General features: G+C 39.3%; 2 protein-coding genes and 1 long non-coding RNA gene across 4 annotated transcripts; 1 reads left to right on the forward strand and 2 right to left on the reverse strand.

Moving 5' to 3' along the window:
* The first annotated feature begins 1390 nt into the window (after positions 1-1390).
* Positions 1391-16299, forward strand: hif1aa (hypoxia inducible factor 1 subunit alpha a). The gene is made up of 15 exons (XM_044165984.1): positions 1391-1720; positions 9418-9608; positions 10171-10322; positions 10580-10664; positions 11403-11512; positions 12355-12557; positions 12785-12891; positions 13033-13180; positions 13393-13718; positions 13824-14020; positions 14168-14290; positions 14415-14671; positions 14756-14855; positions 14941-15031; positions 15126-16299. Exons 1-15 carry the CDS (start codon positions 1689-1691, stop codon positions 15287-15289), a joined length of 2286 nt encoding a protein of 761 aa, XP_044021919.1. The 5' UTR covers positions 1391-1688; the 3' UTR covers positions 15290-16299.
* On the reverse strand, positions 4567-15208 carry LOC122861510. Its single transcript, XR_006374497.1, has 2 exons — positions 15111-15208; positions 4567-9580 (listed from the first exon to the last, which is right to left on the reverse strand). It is a non-coding gene; the product is annotated as an uncharacterized LOC122861510 (long non-coding RNA).
* Positions 16300-16600: 301 nt separating the features above from the next.
* Positions 16601-21817, reverse strand: LOC122861507 (serine protease HTRA2, mitochondrial-like). 2 transcript variants are annotated; one of them, XM_044165995.1, is made up of 9 exons: positions 21564-21817; positions 21122-21448; positions 20112-20316; positions 19002-19196; positions 18584-18616; positions 18044-18152; positions 17849-17918; positions 17638-17733; positions 16601-16989 (listed from the first exon to the last, which is right to left on the reverse strand). In XM_044165995.1, exons 1-9 carry the CDS (start codon positions 21587-21589, stop codon positions 16824-16826), a joined length of 1227 nt encoding a protein of 408 aa, XP_044021930.1. In that variant the 5' UTR covers positions 21590-21817; the 3' UTR covers positions 16601-16823. The 2 variants fall into 2 exon arrangements, with proteins under 2 accessions (XP_044021930.1, XP_044021929.1); XM_044165994.1 differs by having other exon boundaries at positions 21122-21817.
* Positions 21818-22853: the final 1036 nt, after the last annotated feature.

Here is a 22853-nt window from a genome sequence, read left to right on the forward strand (position 1 = left end):
AACTTCCAGACAATCCTAAAGTTTATCAGAATGACTAAATGAGTAGACATAATTTGCTACAACTGAGTAATCTTTACAATAACCTTCCATGTTGAATACAGGCATAACCAGTTCAGCCATCTCTGGTAAAGTGCAGCTGCTAGCATAATGTAAGAACCAGATGAATCCAGAAGATCTTAGTCACACTCTGGTTTATAGGCCTAAAAATTTAATTCACAAGGAATGTGTGCATATATTTATTTCTCTTCAAGTCAGAGTCTGTAGCTCTGCCACACACACTGAAGTGTTGGGCCACCTAGCCAACAGTTCTGGGAAGTGACAACTAAAGCTTTGCTTAAATGTCACAGCCAGATGTAACAACCAACATGTGCTAAGTAAGAAGATGACGAGCAATATAGCAAAGAGGACATTTAATAGGGAGAGAACTTTGCTGTGATTTGGGGTGTTGTGAAATAATTTTCCTTCCATTTTTCTTTTTAAAAACAAGAGCTGAATTACAGGCAACATGAATAACTGCCAAACATGATGCACCGTGGTAAGGGAGGAGGAGACTGGACAGAAATCTCCAAACCAGTTCAGGAAAATAACTAAAACCATCTCTAAGCTAGTGAGTGTGAAGTGGATTCTAGTTGAAATCCCTCATAAGCACACATCTTGGTAATGCTAAATACTATTTTATGCTGAGCACTGGAGAAAATATATCTAAAACTGTTTATCTTACCTACTTTGTAACAACAATTACTGTATATTGAAACAATGTTTTTTAATAATCATGCAGACTGTCAAACTGAAACTGCACACTTTGCTCTAACATTGTGAAAAAATGTGGGCAGTCTGGTGGAGTGAGGTGAAGACATCCTGTATCACTTTCTCCTTTCTATGGTGTGTAGAGTACACACAAGCAGCTGCTTCAACTCACAACAATATGCAACATTGCACACATGAATACATCAATAATTATAATCCAGTAATATAATTACATTATTCTGTAATGGGCCATTCTGCATAATGAGTACTTTTGGTAAGTATATTTTGATAAGATTTTGAGTGCAGGACTTTTACTTGAAACAGAGTATTTTTACACTATGGTAAAGATCTGAGTGCTTCTTCCACCATTTCCACTTAACACACTTAACAAAAGAAGGCCTTTGTCAGCAAAACACCCAAGTATACTGAAGGAAAATGGTAAGAGTATTATTGTAAAACCAAATGACATATAAATAGGACTCTAATCTGTATTCATGTAATGTCTATTCTGATGTCATAGACTTACAGTTGAATGCTCAAACACTGTAACTTTCGTCAAAATCTACAGAAAATTTTGTGTTTGGTCGGTGAGTGTCTCAGATTTCCTGTGAGCGTCCTCGGTGGATAAAAGCCTGTGACTGCGCGTCCCCGCGGAGGCAGGGGGAGGAGATTCTTCACGGTGCAACATTGTCTCAGCAAGTAACCTCTCTCCAGCGTGGCACAGTCCTCGGAGAAGAGTAGTAGACGAATTGTCTGCTTTTAGCGGATGAAATCTTGATTATTTTGACGAAATATACACAGTTATAAATCGTATGCAACCCGTTTGAGGATATACGGATTCATATCAGTGAAAAATCGTGGGATTTTGGTTCATTTCTCGACGGGCCCGGATACAGCTTGATACCGATAGAGAGATTCAACTCAGGTCCTTTCGTCCTGACATGGACACAGGAATTGTACCAGAAAAGAAGAGGTAACGTCAACGCTAGCTAATGCTACGGAAACGGCTTTGTTGTTGTTTAGTTGTTGTTGTTTAAGAGCTGACTTAACAAATTTGGTCTTCCGTTGGTATTTCGTTACTACTCTCGGTGTGACATTATGGGCTTTATTTCAAGGTTAACTGCTAGTTTAGCGTGTTTGTTCGACAAATACGTTTGCTAGCGACGCTGTTATCGTTAGCAAGCGGCTAATATAGCTAGCTAGCTGGCATAGAACTAGAGCTATTGACATTAAACGGTTTACTAACCAAGCTACTAACGTCAGCTTTGGTGCAGATAACTTAGTATTTGGACACATTTGATTTTTGTCTGTTTACCTTAATTAAATCTGCTTTGAAATGCACCTCGTTAGCTAACGTTTTTGTTCTTCCGTTTTGTGTTGAGACCTCCTAGATGCAACATTATTGTTTATTATTATTAAATTGTTATTTGTTTTGAACGTGACACTTAGCTATATATCCTATTAATGGTCTATCACTGTTTGGGTTTGATGTGCCAACCTTGACCGCGCTGAGTGACAAGATGCCAGCGCTCATGGGAGCAGTGCTGGAGAGTGGTGTACTGTTTCTGTTGAAATATTTAGGGTTTCGAGAAGCTGGCATTGGTTTGAATTTCTCTTTTATTTTTCTGGACTGTTAACAGTTCATGGTAAAGTTTGGTTAGAGGAGTAATCATCTTAAGTTATATAGCTTGTAAACATATGTGTTAAGTTGTCAATAGCATTTGAAACTACTAAAGTTTGTCTGTGTAAGTGTTTTGAGAACTAGTGATACAACATAGGATAACTGGTTTCTTCACCTGGCCAATTTGTTTACAAGTTCAGTAGACAACAAGTCAGATATGGGTTGCAGCTGAATATTGTTTTCATAATTAATTAGTCTTTTGATAACTCTATTAGTGTATAAAATGTATTAGTGTATAAAATGTTAAAAAATAATGAGAGATGCCTATTACAAGTTACCAGAGACTGAAGTGGTGTGTTAGAATTACACACCTATTCTGACCAACCAGCAAAAACTCAGAATACTTGCATTATAATCATTTGAAACACAGACAACAATACATTTGAGACCATGTATTGTAAAGTTTTTTGCTCGATAAATAAGTTTAATGATTTATTGATCATCACAAATTAAATAGATTTCCTTTGTCTGACTAACTGATTGATTGACTTGTATTGACTAGTTGTCATTGAGTAAAACTATTAATCAAGCCTAGCAGAGTCTACATTGAATGTAATGTGTAATTTACCTTTATGGTGTTTCTGGACATGCTTCAGTGAAAACATAATAAGTATTGGCTATAGAATACGGTAATCTGTTGGTGCATGCCCAGACTCGGAAACCAGCAGATTACAGATTTGAGCCTTTCAGTCATTGACAGACACACTAAATATGTGGACAGGTTTTGTGTGCATAACTGTCCTGGTTCCAGCTTGGGCGTACACTTATTGTATAAATTCAGGTGGTCCTAATAATAACAGCCGTTTTAAGACCAAAAAAAAAAATCTGATAAACAGAGTCGGTCCTGAGATAAACATAATAGATGTCATAAAAGTGATTAACAGATAGTCAACAGAGCCATAAAAGTGGACAGGGTACTTGGGGATTCCTCTGCTGTCAGATGGGGGTAAAACAGCAACAATGAAATTCTTCCACAGAGAACAACAATAGAAAGCTACAGTGTGGAATATACAGTCAATGAAATCCTGGTGGAAAAGAGTGTTATTGTCTTATATGAAAAATTGGCATAGTAGGCCTATATACAGAAGATGCGCTTTGCACCAAGGTTTTCCTGTACAATTTCTGAACTGATTGGCATGGTATAATTAATATATAATAGAATTGTAAGGTCCCCCAAAAGATACCCTGTGTTTTAACAGTTAGCACCCATGTTGAGTTATCAGTGTTTTAAAGACATTATTTTCCCATTACTATTTGTTCCATAGAGTTGAAGTTCTGTTACATCCTATATGCTAAAATCCCACCAAGTTGTTGTTACATCTTATTATGGCTGTTGGTGCCAAAATGGTTGCATGACATTAGTTAACTTGTAAGTTGACTAGTTAATAGTAGGCCTAGTTGTAGTTCTCATCTTTTCGGTTTCAAATAATTGCCCCGTTAAGCATGTGTTGTTGTTGTAGACTGCATCCAATTGCCACATGGGCTTTACTCATTCTCTGCCAATTAGAAATTTGGCACTTTCTATAGGTAATGGGTCAACATCCTGTTTAGTTTGAATAAGTATGTGTTCAGTTTGATTTCAGAAAAAAATCAAGACTTGCGGTCTGGTTTGATGCAGTTTTGCCCGGTCACTGTGAGGTGCCTTGGTATTATTTCTGTCTCATCTCTTAATCACTAGGGTTTGACGTCAATAGGAGTGGCCAAATGTGTGTAGCGATTCACTGCCTTGAGGCATTCAAGTACAACTGCCAGTAGTGTGCAGGCTAGTTAGAACTTGAAAGAAAAATTGTGTTACTTGCCAGCACAGGTCATAGGTATGTTGTTTTTTGTTTGTGTGCACATTTTTCTAGTTTTGTTTTGTGAATAAGGACAAAAAAAAATTAGCTGAAGGCTTGCTTTTATCAGACTGCTAAATCACTGCTTTCTGTAGATGTTCATTGTAGCTGATCGAGTGAGCATGTTACTGTGTTTAAAAAATGCAAAGAGAGGCTTTTGCCAGTGCAGTGTATATAAAGAATAACAAGCAGTTTAGGCTTTCTAAGCTCTAATTGTAAAGACTGATTGATTGTAAAGGAAGGTTGCTCTTCACTGGAAGGTAAAGGCACAAAAGATACCGCAGCTGCTAGGTTTGTGTTGTGCAGTGAGTTGTAAAATCCCACATTTATCTGCTTAATGATACATCTTTTTTCACTTGCATCATTAATACATACACCAGTGTCGTAATGGCATTGACAGAGTGTCTCAAAAACAATGCAAGGAAGGAAGTATGAAAACAATACCTCCATACATCGTGTTGTTGAAAACACAGTATTTGCTAGTGCTGATCAGTTGTACAATTCTACTATATTCTACTTTACTACCACATACTTTGTATAGAATTCAGGGTCCACCAAATCCAAAATGTGCCTAGATAACACATTTCAGTATTACATCTTTCATTGCATTAGACACATTGTCCATACCTAAATCTGGATTCATATTTGGACTCATGTTATTTATTTATTTTGAGTTTTGAGCTCATGGACTGTCTGCCACTGTCTGTCACTGTCTGTCAACAAATACTGATAATTATGAGCAATGTTTCTGACGTTATGACGCCATATTGCCACAAAGAACTGTTAAAGTCATTCTGAAGAAAATCCTTAGCTGTAATATAATTGGACCTCCTTTGAAAGGCCAAAGGTCAGCAGCGTAGATGGTTAAAGTACCTAAACTTAGACTTAGACTTTGAGTAAAGTGTCAAATCTGAGCAGGATGCAAAAATCAAGGTAGTGCTGTATACCTTTCTTCCCCTTGTCACATGTCACATTTAAGGGGAAAACAAGCTTAAATGTTTTTTTGGCTCCCGTACCCATTCCATGCAAAATTGCATTTGTAGGCAGACTGGCCCAACTCCAGTTGAGAGGCTCTTTTTGTTAAGAATGAAGTGCATGAGTTGGACTTGGTGGATGTACATAGTCCAGATGTAATCAGCTGAAGTAGTCTTCTTGGGAATATAGCAGAGGTCATTTGAGTTATATTAGCTTGGTGAATGATTTATAATGTTGGTCATTTTGAGCATGTTTGCCAGGACTAGACCTCTCAGTGGAGAGGGACACTCAAGAGTCCCTGTTGGAAGTAGTAAATTATTTTTATTATATACTGTGAACTTAAGAATCTTGTAAGCCTTCAAGCTACCACTGCTGATGAAAATCTCAGATGCAACGACGGGTATATTGTGTATGGGGATAAACAAAAACACGATTTTGCTTCATATATATTTTGATCAGGAATCTGTTGTAATATATTATGACAAACTCCAGTAACGCCCCACACTGCAGTAACAGCAACTTTAAAACTAACAGATAATTGTTACTATCCCATATGCTAGTTTTTCTTCATGTTTTTATACTCCTCATGCCAGAAAAGAAAAAAATAGCCTTTATTCTGACGTGACAAAATAATAAGATGCAGCTTTTCCAGAGCTTTAAATCACCTCTAATGGACTGGAACTAGCTCAGGTGGGACCATTTGACCAAAGTTTGTACAGTTTACATGATGAAAACTAAGCAGTCAAAAAAAACGACACGGTTTTCACTAAGAAAATTTAAATTGAATATAAATATATTAATACAGTCAGCACAAATGTTCATTCAGTTTCCTGTAAGAATTTCCCTCTATTTTTATTTATTTATTTAGATGATGGAGTTGCTGAACACAAGGAAATATGTAACATCACCACCACTGAAGCACCATACTCAACTGTAGCTCTGTTATTCTACTTACAAAATAGGGCGTAGTATTGATTTTATCATCCACCATAGGCAAAGTATGTTCGTAATGCACTAATAGCATCATACTCAGTCAAGGATGTAGGGGAGTCCCCTACTATGCTGCTTCCAAAAATGTCTCTTCGTGTAGCTGATTATTCATGCCAAGGGTTCATTTGTCAGTAAAAGGGTGTTTTCAGTCTTGCTTTGCTTTTCTCCCCATATTGGGTAGAGGATTTAGTTGTGGTGTTTCCCCAAACTGGATTATATAATAGATAAGACTATGTTTACTGTCACACAAAACAGGACTGACAGATAGTGAAAACATTTCTCTAGTTAAATAGGTCAGCCCCTAGTAACAAAATACTCAAGCAACTCTGGTAGTACTGGAAAGGTTCATTTTCATTGTACACCGGTTTGTTTCCCCCTTAATCACCAATCCACTTGTTCTGTTACCAGCTCAATTTTTGTTTACATAATAGCACTCATTCTTATTAGAAAACACAACAAGTCTAATTATAGCTAGTGAAACTGCAAATGTGATTGTGTGCAGTGAGGCATGTCAGGCAGAGGACTGCTGGGCATGCATGACCATGTGCATTAATAGTGTTATGTAATGGTGGCCTCTCTGCTGTCTTTGTTTTAACATCGAGGGATAAAAACAAACGTGTTTTGTTGTCATTGCATGTTTCATGTAAAAGAATAAAAGCAGTTTTCATCTTGCTTTTTGTAAGTTTGAACATTGGAGTTGGGTCATTAAATAGCAGCAATTTTACTTTTTTATAATTAATTATCACAGGACCAGTAAGTGCAAAAACAAGTACAAAAGTAAATGCTTGTATTTAACAGTTGTGTCACAGGGCTGTATTCTTTAAAATTGGATACAGTGAAAAGAGGTTATGCTTACAACACAATCTGTTGTCTTTTTATGATCTGTAAGTTTAGATAAATACTTCTCCTCTGAATCTTTGGTATCACAGGTGTTTATAAAGCTTATTGCTTGTCATGTTGAATGTAGACTTAGTTAAATGTCCTTCTCTCTATTGTACTGTGTTCAGAGGAGGTGTATCTAGTGGAATATTACAGCGTAAAGTTTGCATAAAGTCATGTGATACAATGGGGTGCAGCCACTACAGAGGGAAACATTTTTGTATACAGGCTTGTACTAATCAGTCATCTAGCCTCCTAGTGGGACCACAGTTTATAACAATGTGTGGAGTTTATCTGTCATTAGATCATCAGAAGCTTAGCCAGTAGCTTAGCAAGAGGACTTTCCCAGTGTGTTCCCTGTGTACAAGGGCTTGATAATCATTAGTGATCATTTCACCCTGTGTTAATAAATTCACCTAACTACATGAATGTAGGTTGGAGGTGATTGTTGTGTTATAGTAGGCCTTAGTAGACCTTCAAAGAAGGGAAATGTGCTGATCTAATACAGGACTGCTATCAGCTTTCATGATGCCCAGATATTCTGGCTATGTCCTGTGGGGACATAAGATAGAAGATATTGTAAATATTTGTCAGTGGTACTGACAAATGTGCAAACATGTGGATGAATATAAATGCTTGTTCTTGTAGCTGTAATTACGGTCTGGGTTGAAACTTGTTTAAATAACACTACACACAAACATTTTTGACAGGAGGAGGATTTTTGTATATGCACCACCAAGAACCTCAGTTACACATAATTTGTATCTGCAGGCGTTTGTCATCAAAAGGGGATTAGATGAACAAAGAAAGATGTCCAGTAGAATTGGGGTTAGGCCATGATCCAACATCGATTGGGTGGGTTGGATTTTTGTATTTGTTTTTAGATTCTTTTGTTTAAATCCCTAGGATAGAAAGTGGTTTCTGTTTTATTTTTTATTTTTATTTTTTGTTTGTTTTTGTACAGTTTGACCACTGCCCCCTAGTGCAGTGTTTGCACTATATGCAACTATGTAGGGAGGCACCTGAGCAACAGTGTGCACACAAAATCCTTATGTGTTAACAGGCGTACATATGTTTTTCTCAGGCTTAGGTTAGTGCAAGTTTGGGGCTGTCCAAGAGAAGCCCTGCTCAGACTTTTTACCACAGAAGACTAATTTTATAATTTGTATTTGGTCTAAAACCAATGCCCAATAACCTATGAAAAAATCTGTTTGCACCCCTGCCAGGTGATTTGATACACAGGAGGCTAATTTTAGTTAACGTCTCAAATAACAATATGGCCTTGGTCAATGCTGTAAGTGAATAACAGATCAATTTCAATTTGGTGTACATTTAAAAGCCAGGGGCTTTTGAATTGGCTTTTCTGCTCCAGTGTCATCTAAATGCATGTGAGGTTATGAGGTAATGGTTTGGGAGAGGGATTGAGGTATAAATTTAGCAGCAGTCAGGTGGACTGTTGCAATTATGTTGAAGATTATTTAGCCAGTCTATCTATGTAAGTGGTGATGTGAGCTTCACACATGTTCACCAATACAAATAAAAGCTCAAATCAGTGCTTGGCTTAAAAGCCATGTTTTTCTTCATTTATAGTGACTTACACATGTCATTTTGTCCTTTTAAAGTATGCTGTACTTTGTCATTTTAAAATACTGCCAGGTCTTAAGATCTTGTTTACAGTGTGGTGAGAGTCCATTAGCCAGGCCTTGGAAAACTGCCTAGATAAAAGCTTGATATAAAATGGAGATAATGAGGGATGCTCATGTAAAATAATAGAAATATGACCATTTGTTTGTCCTGGTAGTTGAAGGTGTCACTCACTCTGTGTTGGTGTGTGCTCTCTGTGTTTGTGCCAGTATTATCATTATCCTCCCTGTAGATCCGTTGAGCCAGGCTCGTAAATGTCACTATGATTGGTGTCGCACTGTAGCTTGGCTGCGCATCAAGAGACAGACAGGAGGATCCATGCCCAGCGTCTCAGCCAATCACTCTGAAGGGGTGGAGTCCATTTCTTTTGGTTAGCAGCCAATAAGTCGGTTGCAGATATCCATGTATTTAAATGAGTCTGAAGGGGGGTCCAGGGGGCAGCTTGGCTGTGAGTTTGCTTCTAAGTGACAGGCCAGTGGCTGACCAGACCCTGTATATACATACACACACACACACACACACACACACACACACACACACACACACACACACACACACACACACACACTGTCGGGAAGGAGGGATGTCAGCTCTTGTAGTGTGCATAGTGGAATCAAAACCAGTTTGTGGCCAGGCTGTGGATGACCCACCACCTGTCTCCCGCAGGGTGAGCTCGGAGCGTAGGAAGGAGAAGTCGAGGGATGCAGCACGATGCCGGCGTGGGAAGGAGTCGGAGGTGTTCTACGAGCTGGCCCAGGAGCTGCCTCTGCCCCACAGCATCAGCTCCAGCCTGGACAAGGCGTCAATAATGAGGCTCACCATCAGCTACCTGCGTATGAGAAAACTGCTCAGCACTGGTCAGTATCTGTAGTTGTTCTACCTATCAGTGGACAGTTTAGCTTGAGGCACATTTGTATTTTTTTTTTTTTTTATTTAGTTCTGGACTCCCAGTGATAATTAAATTGTGCAGCAATTTTCATTATTATCTTAGAGGCAGCTTGACAATGGATGGTTTTGATAATGATACTAACTTTTAATTAATTTTTTTTTTTCACTGTGGTTAGCCACAATTAAAATAATGTAAAGGATCTTTTGGAGGAAGGAAAACCCTAAAGAGAGTGAAAGGAAAAAGTGACAGTTTATGCAGAGGAAAACTGCAGAAAACAGTGATAGATGGTTAAACACTGAGTCAGCTGCTCTAAGAAATCGACTCAGACATGCACAGATATAGATCCCTTTGCAGACATATCTGTGGGTACAGTGTGTGTTTCCTCTGTGTCGCAGTGTCCTGCTCTGCAAACATGTTCTTTGGACAGCAGAGAGATTAGAGTTTAGATGTCCTGTGCCTCATTTCTTCTTGCTCTTCTTTTCTTTCCCTACCTTCCTTTATCTCTATCATCCCCTCTCTATCTCCTCCAGATGAGCCAATGGCAGAGGAAGAAACAGAGCTTGATGTCCAACTAAACAGCTCCTACTTAAAGGCTCTGGAAGGCTTTCTCATGGTGCTGTCCGAAGACGGAGATATGATCTATCTCTCCGAGAATGTCAACAAGTGCCTTGGGCTGGCACAGGTAGGTCTGATTTGACCTGCTGTGTGTCAGCATTAAAGAGAACATGAGTCAAAAGCAGGAGAGTTTAAGCCAAGAACATTATTGTGTTTCCAATGTTATACAACAGACATTTTTAAATATGGTTATTGTTAAGTTTTTACAGTACTGCTTAATAAACAGACACAAGTCACCACACAATGTCTACTATGGACAACTATAAACTGCTGCATGTACATGGTAAAAAGGCTTACATTCTGTCCTCACTCTTTCCGCTGCAGTTTGACCTGACTGGACACAGTGTATTTGACTTCATACATCCCTGTGACCAGGAGGAGCTGAGGGAGATGCTGGTCCACAGAACAGGTGAGGGACAACAACAGTGAACAGTGTAACATTATGAGACCTCACTATTGGACAGAGATGGGCACACACAAGCAGTCTGTCAGGTCTGCCAATGATCCAATCAGCAGGGAGTTCAGTTCACTCTAAGCTGGCAGATTCAGACTAGGGAGCTGTCAGAACAACTTATCATTTTCCCACTTCAGTCCTGAGGTCAAAGTGATTAGAGCTGGCTAGTGTTGGACTTCAATGACCTTTCACTCAGCATTACTGGAACAGTATGCTACATAATTTACTGTTTAGCTTGCACAACAGAATTTAGCCTTGCTTTGTGTCAGTGAATTGAGTTTGTTTACTGTTTTGTATCATTTCCAATGGGTTAAATTAAGTTTCCCAGTAGAATTTTCAAGTGAAATTCATTAAGCTAAAATTTTCCACTGCTTCCCTCTGAAATGTGCTTCATAAAATAATTTATCAATGCATGCTAATTTGAAGCCACCTTTGCTTTTTCTGCTAGGCATTGCACTTCAGCACACTGATATTATCTCAGCTATAACGGCTGGTGACTCCACTTCATGTCTCCTCACATGCAAATGTGAACTGTTGGCAGTTGGCAAAAGTTTATAATAAAATAAAACTGAAATAAAGAAAAAAATTAAATGGAGACAGTTGTAAATGCTAATGGTTGACATTGAAATGACGGCATAAGAAGCTAGTTTCCCCTTTAAAACTGTGTCGCTCTTCCTGCTCATGTGATTTCAGGCTCCAAAAAGGCCAAGGAACCAAACACAGAGCGCAGCTTCTTCCTCCGAATGAAATGCACTCTCACAAGCAGAGGCCGCACTGTCAATGTCAAATCAGCTACATGGAAGGTAGGTTGTAGTGGATTCAGTGAAGAAATGTTCTCTCAGAAATGTATCAAAAACGGTATGGTAACAACAGCTGATAAGTAACAATGTAATTATTACTGTTATCTTTAACAGTACACAAACTAGAAAGATACAGACTGCATTATAGTCTACATCAGCAGTAATCCAATAACCTAATGTGCAGAGGAAATAGATCATCATACTAGTCTTGATACAAATTAAACCATCAATATCTGTGAAAACCTACATTAGATGTAGCCCTTACTTGTATGTTGAGTAAGCACGATGGAAATTTTGGAACTCAAATAATTAACCAACCAAATGTAATGAACTTAAAAAATAATTTAATTGATTTAAAGATTATTTATCTGTAAAGCCCTTAATCACAAGTTTATCTCAAAGTACCTGAATTCTTGTAACTCTTGAAATGTGTTTTATATGTCACATTTCCTCTGTCACATTAAAGTATAGTATAGAATCAATGCAAATAATCAATATCTGTAGGCTAAATTTCATATTAGCATATCATAACTGAGGACATTTCATAGGCATCTGAATTTAATTTTGTCACCTAATAGACACGAGGAGATAGTTTTCTTTTATGTAAAAATAATAATGGACAAGGAAGACAAAGTTTTGATTTTGGTCACACAAAATAATCTCATGCAACCATACAATTATACAATTATTGGTGCAGCCCTAATAGCAGCTGTTGTCAATATCTGAATACATGTATTTATCTACTTATGTCTGATTATTTGTGTGCTTTATTAGGAACGGTTTTACTATCCTTGGGGTCTGTAAATAATAATAAAAGTGTTGTGACCCTCTTGTTGTCTCTTTAGGTGCTCCACTGCTCAGGTCATGTCCGTGTATATGACAGCCACACTGAGCAGACTCCCAACGGGCAAAAGGAGCCACCTGTCCCGTACCTGGTTTTGATCTGTGACCCCATCCAACACCCCTCTAACATTGAGGTCCCTCTGGATACCAAGACCTTCCTCAGCCGCCATACGATGGACATGAAGTTCACGTATTGTGACGAGAGGTGAGTCTACCCATTTGAGTGAATATTATATGCTTAAAAAGCTTAACAATCAAACATGATTCACCTTCTTAAGCCACCGGTGTAGTACTTTTCATTAGCTTATTCTGCCAAAACTCTAACTAGCATAGTCACACAAAGCCACCTAGTGTCCAGTGTAGATAATACAGAAGCCTAGTCTCCAAACCCCCCCGTGTTGATGAAAGAATTGATTTTTTCCTCATGTCCAGGATCACTGAGCTCATGGGTTATGATCCAGAGGACCTGTTGAATCGTTCTGTGTATGAGTACTATCATGCTCTGGACTCGGACCATCTTACCAAGACTCACCACAACTGTAAGCATGAACACCAAGAGTGCACAGAGCTTAAATTAAAACCTGTTCTTAAATCAACAACAAATTCCAGCTGTTGTTTTTGCCAAACCTTTACCCAATTGTTTAAATCTATCTTTTCTAATTTTCCCTCTTTGCTCGTAGTGTTTGCAAAGGGCCAAGTCAGCACAGGCCAGTACCGGATGTTAGCCAAGAGAGGAGGCTTTGTGTGGGTGGAAACCCAAGCCACTGTCATCTACAACAACAAGAACTCCCAGCCACAGTGTGTTGTCTGTGTCAACTTTGTGCTCAGGTACTATAAATGCTCTTCAAAGAGTCAGTATTTACAGAAGAGATTGTAAAGTAAAACCGGTCGGTTTGCTTTATTTCCTCAAGTGAAGTGAGATAGTTGAAGAACTGGCATGTACAAAATAGATAGATTACAGACATTGGTCTTGTGATCTTGTTGTTATTTTCAAAATCTTCAGTAAACTGAATCTTAACATCTGCCTAACTCTGTTACAGTGGCATCCAGGAGGAGAAAGTGATCTTGTCTCTGGAGCAGACTGAGGATGTGAAGCCGGTGAAGGAGGAGCAGCAGGAGGAACAAAAGGCTGTAGTCGAGAGCAGCCAGCCCGACATGTCTCCAACCCCGCTGAAGGAGGAGGAGGGGGTGGAGGAAGAGGAGGAGAAGGGCCCAGAGGTGGATGTGATCAAACTGTTCACTCAGGCGGTAGAGGCCCAGCCGCTGGCTAGCCTGTATGACCAGCTGAAGGAAGAGCCTGAGGCCCTCACCCTGCTGGCCCCAGCTGCCGGAGACACAATCATCTCCTTGGACTTCAGCTGTCCTGGTTCGTGGCCTCATATACACACTCTTAAACTTCTCCACAGCATAATCAGAGTTTATACCCTGGGTGATTAAAACCATTCTAACATCCCTCTGGCGTCTGGTACAGATTCAGAGATCCAGCTGCTGAAGGATGTCCCTCTCTACAATGATGTAATGCTTCCCTCCACCAGTGACAAGCTGGCTCTGCCTCTTTCCCCTCTGCCGCCCAGCGAGCCTCTCCATGTCACCATCACCACCTCTGAGAATACAAAAGCCGGGAGCTATGTTCCAGCTCCGTCCACTACACCGACCAGCTCCTCAGAGGTAAGACCTGAATTATTGTCATTTTGCAGTATAGACAATAATATAATAATAATAATAATAATAATAATAATAATAATAATATATAGACAATTGTCCACTCACTAACGTACTGATAATGGAATGACTTTTCACTGCTCTTCTCTTAAGGCTGACAGTCCGCTGGACTTTTGTTTCCCCATGGACTCAGATATGAGCTCAGATTTCAAACTAGACTTGGTGGAGAAGCTGTTTGCCATTGATACAGAGCCCAAGACCCCCTTCACCACACAGGTAATAATGCCAGGAGATACTGTGGATTTTACTGCATTTTAATTTAAATCAAGTTCCTTGTTGATCTAATACAGTAAAAAGTTCACTGTATTCTGATTCATTAAACCTTTTTTCTCCCCTTAAGGCAATGGAAGACTTAGATCTGGAGATGTTAGCTCCCTACATCCCCATGGACGATGACTTTCAGCTGCGTGGTCTGACCCCAGAGGAGCCTCTATCTTGTGGACCAGTCAAATCCCTTCAGAGTTCTCCAGTCCACATCACACAGGACATCCACAGCTATCCCAGCTCCCCATTCAGCTCACCAGGCAGTCGCACAGCTTCCCCAGTACCACCTGAGCCAGTAAATGCCCTTCATCTTGCTACCATAATTGCCAAGAGGTAAAGTCTCCCAAGCGCTCCATATTTATTGCTTTATCATATTGTCAATTTTTGGGTTAGCTAACCACTATTGTTGTGCTGCAGGACCCCACAGCTGGACAAAGAAGTCTCGCTCAGGACTCTGGCAGCTCAGAACACACAGCGCAAAAGAAAACTGGGTGACATAAAAGAGTTGTTTGGACAGGTAAGTCCTCAACATTCAGACATGGTTTAAAGATCTTACGTCATATTTACAGATGGAGAGTTTGAATATCTGGTGATTTTCCCAGGGAACTCTGCCCCAGGAACAACTGGAGCAGGGCAAAAAGTTGAAGGCCTCAGAGTCAGGAACAACCAGGACCATACTTCTGCTGCCTTCAGGTGAACAAACTAGATCTGCGGTAAATACTTTAGACTGTCGCCTGAAATGAAACATCAACAGAATGATAACTCTAAGTACCTTGTTCTCTCTTAGATTTGGCGAGTCGTCTGTTGGGCAGCACGTCAGAGGGCACCAGCTCCCTCTTCACCCTGCCGCAGCTCACCCGCGATGACTGCGAGGTCAACGCCCCCTTACAGGGTCGTCAGTGCCTGCTGCAGGGGGAGGAGCTGCTGCGCGCTCTGGACCACGTCAACTGAGTCAATGCTTAGCCTGCTCACTGCTGAACTAGACTGGACACTACAATTTCTCCCTCATATTGTCACTTCCTCTCCAAGACACCCCCCCCCCCCAACCCACCTAACCACACCCCACTGCCCCTTATTTATGTATCTGTATGAGTTTGGCTGCTGTTTGTGCACATCATGTGATATCTGCAGCATTCCACCGTGACAAACACCATAGCAGCATCTAGGTTTTGGTGCCAGGGATTCAGGCATCATGAGATGTCCAATTGTCGTTTTTTCGTTTTGTTTCTCTCTTCTGGGGAGTCTCTCAGCACACAGCGCCTCAACAGATGACCCTTTTCCAGCAGGTCACCACAGAACCAGGCGCTACTGCCAGCAGTGTATTGTAAGCTTCAGTCGCACAATTTATATTTTCTTAAAAAGAAATTATTACCAGCAATATATATTAAGCCTTTTTAAAGTCGTTTTAATGGGATTTGAACAATTTTATTTTTCCTCCCATTCTTGTATGTTGTAGTACTCGTACCTAACAAGATGTCTTTAGTCCATAAGTATGAACATATTGTTAAACCTTAGGTGGTTTGAATGTTATCTCCATTTAATGGTTATCAGTCTTTGAGGTAATGCATTTAATTGTGTAGCAGTCCAGTACATGTCACTTTATTATTTTACTGTGTGTGCGTTACTGTACATTTACCAGGGAAATTTGAATTTACTTAGTATGGCTTCACAGCTTTGACTCTTACTCTCAAAATGAAATCTTTTGTTTGCATCTCATCATGGATTGGCATTTTTCTCTTAACATGAAGTGAATTCATGTTTTGGTTTTTACTATGTGTGACATTCTCAGTCTGTTAAAATAAGTGGGATCTCAACAATTCAAATTTTACTTGTGTGATCATTATCATCACAGTAGCATTCGTGAGTTGTCAAACTTGTTTTCTCAGTTAATGGTAGTCAGTTTAATACCATTGATCCATGCTTCTTGTTGCTGTCTAACATTAAATGGCTTTAATAAAGTACATTGTTTCAGGTTTCATTAACTTGCGATTTACAGACACTGTATTTTAGGCTGTAGAAACCCAATTCATTACATAAAATGTAATCATTGCTACTTTGCCAAGTAATAAGAAACAAAGCATTTTGCAGAGGTAGAAAACTCATTTTGTTAATGTACTCAGAGAAACGTGGTAATAAATACTGGACTGTATCCATTTGAGTCTTCAGGTGCTAGCAGGTTCAAGACGATTCAAACAGTTTGAATTTGAGAAATGACGTTGAACTCATTGTGTAGTTTAACAGCCATCAGCCAAGTAGAGAAAACATGTTTCAGAGAAGTTTAATACCAGGCAATACTTGAACTGATAAAATATGTCTACCGTTCATAAAAAAAAAAAAAAAAAAAGTATTCAACTGCAAACACATTTTCATCTGACCAGTCTATCAGGTTTCACAGTTTTCTTGTCTTGTGTACATGAACTAATCATGTGGCCATCTGTCGATCAGGCTAATGTGACGTTAAGAAATGAAATTGTGCGGTTAGGTGTCACTCTGTGAACTCTGGAGTCATTTGGAGTCTAAGCACCTCATGTCCTCTCTGCACCACCATGTTGATTTTGTCGCTGCTGCGGACGGCCTGATAGATCTCCTCTGAGGTGTTCACCTTCACTCCGTTAATCTCCACCACGATGTCTCCTGGTAGCATGCCAGCTCTGAAATTACATTACTGTGGGTTAGCAGTAACATATACAAGCTAAATTCCTTACCTACTATATTAACAATGTCCATGCAACATGGACATAAAAACATACTTGAGGTTTCCTGCACAACTTGCAGGATGAATTCCATTTATAATACATATGCATATTATATAATACCATGTTTGAATGTCAATATTTATCCGAATCAGTTCTAAAAAATATTACTTAGCAGAAAATGTGCATTTGGGTCATTGTACTACCTGGCTAACTTGGATTAACAACTTAAAAAGCACTACGTTAACACATTTTCATGACGATTCAAAATGATATCTATTCAATTTCAAGGTTTACGTGAATATGGAAATGCTCTTTACTGTTTCAATTGCAAGTATAGCAAAAAAAAAAAAAAAAAAAACATTTCAACCTTCACAAAAAAACTTCCTACATGTTTGTAGGAAGTTTAAAAAATATCCTGCAATGTCTGTAAATTCTACATAGCAGCCTCATTTAAGTTTGTATCAGCAATACAACCCCCAATACATGCATGATATAAATATTCAGTGGCCGAAGGTGAAACAACACCTCCAATACTGTGAAACTTCGAGAGCAAGAATGATCAGTCACCACCCATACACAGTCACAATCACTTGGTCTGCTTACTTGTTGGCCGGGGAGCCCATGATCACTCTGTGAATCAGGATGCCGTGTGTCACATCTGGGAAGGATGGGTCTCTCAACTTCAACTCTGCAATGATGCTGAAGCAAAGGGACAAAATAGACACACGTGGTTGTAGATGCAGTGGTGCCAGCTCTGCTGTAACTACACTTCATTCAGTTTTACTGCAGGCATTTCTGATTGTGAAGCATTTACCTTGGTGTCAGCGTCAGCATCATTACACCAATGTACCGCCGCTTCGTCTCCGACTCACCAAACCAAGAATCTTGAAGAAGATGCACAAAAACGGGATGTTTAAAAATAATGTCTTTAACAGTCGGACATTACAGAGAATATGGAAGACGGAGAAACGGTGTGATGTGTAGCTTTTGATTCTTAGCCTGTTCTTACTCTTTTTTTTTGCTGCTTGATCAAGAAAAAGCCTCAGGCGATCGGATGGAATAGCAAAGGAGATCCCTGCAGTGACCTTCATGGTGTTTATACCGATGACTTCACCATCCTAATTAGAGGAGAAATAACACATTCAGATAAGGTGTTGTGCACCAATAATGTTATTTGGCTGCCAAAGTCCAGTAACGTCAATCTGAGTCAATAAATGCAGTTTTAGTCCTACTGTTCTCTCGTATTAAAGAAATTTTAGTTTTATTCCAGTTGCTAGGAAGATAAATTTAAACTTTTATAATATTTTATGAGTTTAAGTGTTATACTAATAACACATCATCCCCACACAAAAAGTCAGTTTACATATCCTGTAACAACAGATAAAAAGTTGCCTATTGCAACAATTAGAAAATAAAAAATTCATGTAATATTAACAACTGTAACTACAATACAATCTGAAAATCCCCTGCCCATTCAAACATTACACAGCACAGCAGTCAGGACATGTTTTGGGAGATTTGAATGTGATGATCAGGACCTTTGACTCACCAAGTTAATCAGGGGACCTCCAGAATTTCCAAACTGCAAAACAAATCAGTCACATGTGACGTCAAGAAACATAATATGAGGCATTTCTGAGTCACAGTAAATCCTTTACACAAGCTTTTTTGTTTCCTGATCCATTTAACACTTTTGTTCCAAACATTTAGAAATATTAGTGCTTACGACAGACAGAGAACACATCTTCGTCTGACCGTCTGTCCCTCAGGCTAATGTGAAGTTAAGAAATGAAATCCTGCAGTTTGTGTCACTCTGGAGTCATTTGCAGTCAAAGCAACTCGTGTCCTCTCTGCACCACCATGGTGATTATATATATATATATATATATATATATATATATATATATATATATATATATATATATATATATAGATATAGATATAGATAGATAGATAGAAGTACTCACATCAATGGTTGCATCTGTTTGGATGTAATCCATGTTGGAGTTGGACAGGCCTAGCTCCTTACTGCCTCTCTGTACAGAGCTGACGATTCCTGACGTGATTGTATTCCGTAAAGAAAACGGGCTTCCCATGGCGACCACAAACTCTCCTTGTCGAACATCAGACGACTGAGCAAGGGTGAGCGTGGGTAAAGGTTTCTACATGTCAGGGGAAAGGAACAGAGAGAAACAGCAGTTCAACAGTACATCCTCACTGCTCCAACGCCATTCATACTATCGAAAGAATAAAGCTTCCTATTCTATCTATGCCCTGTAGTGCTTGCTGCAATGAACCAATCCTGCAGGTGTCCTGCTATTATAAAGATGTTGGTTCAGCCTTTAGTTCTTCTATCACAGTACTGCTTTTTGGTGGGAAAAACAGAAGACTATTCATGAGTTTTGCTCCAGTGGTCTTTCTGTATGAATCACAGCCTTATTATTCTCATTAGGAAAACCAGGATCCCTGTATCAGGAAAAGATACAGTCATTCTTCACAGGTCATACAGGAGGTTTAATTGAGACTATTTAATGACGACACAAAAGAAGTTCAATGGTCTGATGTATGTGAGAATCTTGACCTTGAGACTGCTTTATATACTGTACATTAAAGGGTGCTTGTTGTCTTCTAACAGATAAACATACCCTCTTGAGGAGACAAATAGCAAAACACCAAGATGCACGGCTGCACAATATCTTAAAATTCGTATTAGTCACAAAAATTAAGGTTTAAGGCTGTCTCATTAAAATGCCATAAAGGTGTTGCTAATTTTGATCACACTGTCGTCTCATTGGTGTGTTTCCCTCCTTATTTGCTGAATTTTGAATGTGCAATTATAAATCATCTGGCTTTATTGTTGTCAACCACTAGCCATTCCCCTGGTTTCATGTTTGTGAAGAAACCACTTGTTGTGTTCTTTCTCTTCACTTTTGTTTTAAATTTTCTGATTCTGTCTGTTACCGTGATAATCTGTTGATAAGTAGTCTCTGTGCTTCCACCACTGTGATGGAAGCAAAGTAAGATAAAACATAAACATACAGTTCCTTTAGCAGAGATTATTGTAGACTGCTGCTCACCCTCGCAGTGATTTTGATGGTGGCAATGTCTGCCACTGGATCCACATCTTGCACAGTGGCATTGTACATGTCTCCGTTGGTGAGCTTCACACGGACGCCTCTCTTGTTGGCCACAACATGAGCATTGGTGACGATGAGACCATCACTGCTGATAATGAAACCAGAGCCATTTGACACTGGGACTTCTCTTCCTGAAAATGGGTGTCTGTAAAACAGTAAAAGCAGTTGATCTCATTCAGCCTGGAAGCAAAATGTATTATTTGAGTTAATCCAAACACAGAGAGCAAAACCAAAACATTATTTGAGAAATTGACAAACAGGCAGCTTTAACAAGATCAGGTAAGCAGGACCCACCTTAAAGCCCTCATCGTGTGATTTGATAATGTGCTTTAGTAGAGCACACTCCCATATCCACAAACAAAGTTACAGTTAATCACATTTCTGCAAACTAGTTGCCTCACAGTGAAGTAAAATTGAGGCCTTTGGGTCCCCTGAAGGTCATGGTTATCTGATTCTGATCTATTCTGATTCTGATTATGACAAAAGACTATCTAGTGCTAAAGTGTGGAATTAGTTGATTATTTGACAAAAAACAACCTGTTATTCTAAAGGTACAAAAAATACCAATATCACAACTTCACACATAACAGCAGATATTAATAAATTAAAGAAATGTGTGAGCTTTGTAATTTATGATGGACCGTTGTCATGTTATATGGTAAATGACTAACTTGAACTGATACCAAAAATAACTGATGCAGTCCAGTCCTACCAGACAGATGTTACACTGAATTCTGTGACCTGAAGGAATTTAAGCCATGTTGCCTCTGGAAATGTTTTTACCATACTTTATCACATTCTTTATTTTGATTACTGTTACCAAAATTGTGTCCCCGTAGTTTTTAGACAGGGTCACAAATTTTGCTAGCTGTGATTTCAATGTGTGCTGCAGTCTGTACTCTCACAGCTGACACTAACTCTTCCATATGGCACCTTTCCAGTCAACTCACCTGCTCACGATTTCAATGTACACGACAGCTGGAGTGGACTTTTCGACCACATCTGCAATAAAGTTGTATTTATACCGGGGGCTGTCAGGTTTAAAGGGAGAAGCACACTGAGCTGATGGCAGAATGAGCTGAACAAACCGCCCGGATATCGATACTCTTCTGTCCTTCGCTTTTTCGTCTCTCTGACTGTCCAGAAGAGCCGCACCACAGAGTCCCAAACCCACCGAGACCGGCTTGAGCAGAGGAGAGCTGCTGTTGTCCCGACCACTTTTTCTGTCCCACTCCACCGGTGGTCCCCTGTCCAGGCTTGTGTTTCCCTCGGCTCCCCTGTGGTTACATATCACAACAGAGGACACCCGGTTGACTGTCCTCTCTGACAAAGAGAAAAGTGCACGGCTCTGACACCCAGTGTGTCTCCTTAGTGCAGAGAGAAAACACCTACTGAGAGGAATTGCTGCCATGTTGCATCACTTCGGTCACACACCGGTTCAGGAGTTTTTAGGCAGCTTAATAACACCTTATATCCAAATATATTTACAGTACGAACGGTTCGTTTTGTATTAATTGTAATCGCCGAATCACAATGTTCAACAAATAAAAACAATACAGAACAAATACCTCCTTTGAGTTTTACTGTTATCTACACCAAACAGAAAGCCAGCAACAACCTTACACCGGAAGTTTGACTTTGACACGTGCATGCGCAGTAGTTAACGCTTCTTCGTCTTCTTCCTCGGTTTTTGGGTTATGGCGACACTTGTGGTACTGCGCTGTAAATACAGGAATGTATACATTTCTGTCGTCGTTCTGTTGTTGTGATATGTGCGATATGCTTTTGAAATGGCAGTAAAGTAATATCTGTACTGATGTACTCAAAAGCTCAAATTGGAGCTAGCTATAGCAAACATGGCTATTGTTAGCCTAGCCACCGTAGCCAGTCTGACTAATCAATAACAGAAATTAAGAGCCGACCAGCCAAATAATACTTAGGCTGAAATACTTCTTGTTTTTGCTATGTTTAATTTATTAGTGGAACGCATTTAGACATTACATCACACAATGCTCTACGCCGCGGATCATTTACCAGGCATATATGGCATATTGTTTATTGTTCACCATAAATACTTTGACAGTTACTTCATCGAACATAAGCAGATTTCTACCGGCACAGATATGATTGGCATAGACCTCGTGGTATTTTCTCACCATGATCTATCTTCAGATAGTCTGAAATGACAATACGTGTACATATTGATTACACCATATAGCCTTGTTTTACAGTAAATTACAACATTGGTGTGAATCTAATGAGGCAGGTTCCTATATGTACCAGGAGGGGGCACCATAGACAGAAAAAATATAATGTCCCTTCCTTCCTATATCAGTTTCAAATTTAAAGCCCTACTTTGAATTAAAAGCCCTCTAGCGTTTCATACACCTTTTCCAGGGGATAATAATCAGAGCCAAAACACATGGAAATATACAAAATAAGAAAAGTAAAAATAGCTAATAACAAATAATAATAGTTTCTTAAAAAATACATTAAAACAGTTGAGGGTACAGCATATTTGAAAGTTTGCATTTATTGTTGAGGGTTTTTTATATTTCAGGCTTAACTTTAGTAAATGTGCTATTCTGAATGTGAAATTTAGTTCCACTTATTATCAAGTTAATAGTAGCGGTTAGACTTATTCATGACACAGACATGGAAACCAAATATCACATGTTAAAA

Source organism: Siniperca chuatsi, linkage group LG15 (genome assembly GCF_020085105.1).
Source record: "Siniperca chuatsi isolate FFG_IHB_CAS linkage group LG15, ASM2008510v1, whole genome shotgun sequence".
NCBI classification, from domain to species: Eukaryota; Metazoa; Chordata; class Actinopteri; order Centrarchiformes; family Sinipercidae; genus Siniperca; species Siniperca chuatsi.

Coding starts and splice junctions, on each gene's coding strand:
- LOC122861507 (XM_044165994.1), bottom strand. CDS start 21,582: ATGGCAGCAATTCCTCTCAGTAGGTGTTTTCTCTCTGCACTAAGGAGA. Junction 19,197..20,111: donor CCATCAAAATCACTGCGAGG/GTGAGCAGCAGT, acceptor CCTGACATGTAG/AAACCTTTACCCACGCTCAC. Junction 17,919..18,043: donor TCAAGCAGCAAAAAAAAAGA/GTAAGAACAGGC, acceptor ATCTTCTTCAAG/ATTCTTGGTTTGGTGAGTCG.
- hif1aa (XM_044165984.1), top strand. CDS start 1,689: ATGGACACAGGAATTGTACCAGAAAAGAAGAG. Junction 11,513..12,354: donor TCAAATCAGCTACATGGAAG/GTAGGTTGTAGT, acceptor TTGTCTCTTTAG/GTGCTCCACTGCTCAGGTCA. Junction 14,021..14,167: donor CACCGACCAGCTCCTCAGAG/GTAAGACCTGAA, acceptor TCTTCTCTTAAG/GCTGACAGTCCGCTGGACTT.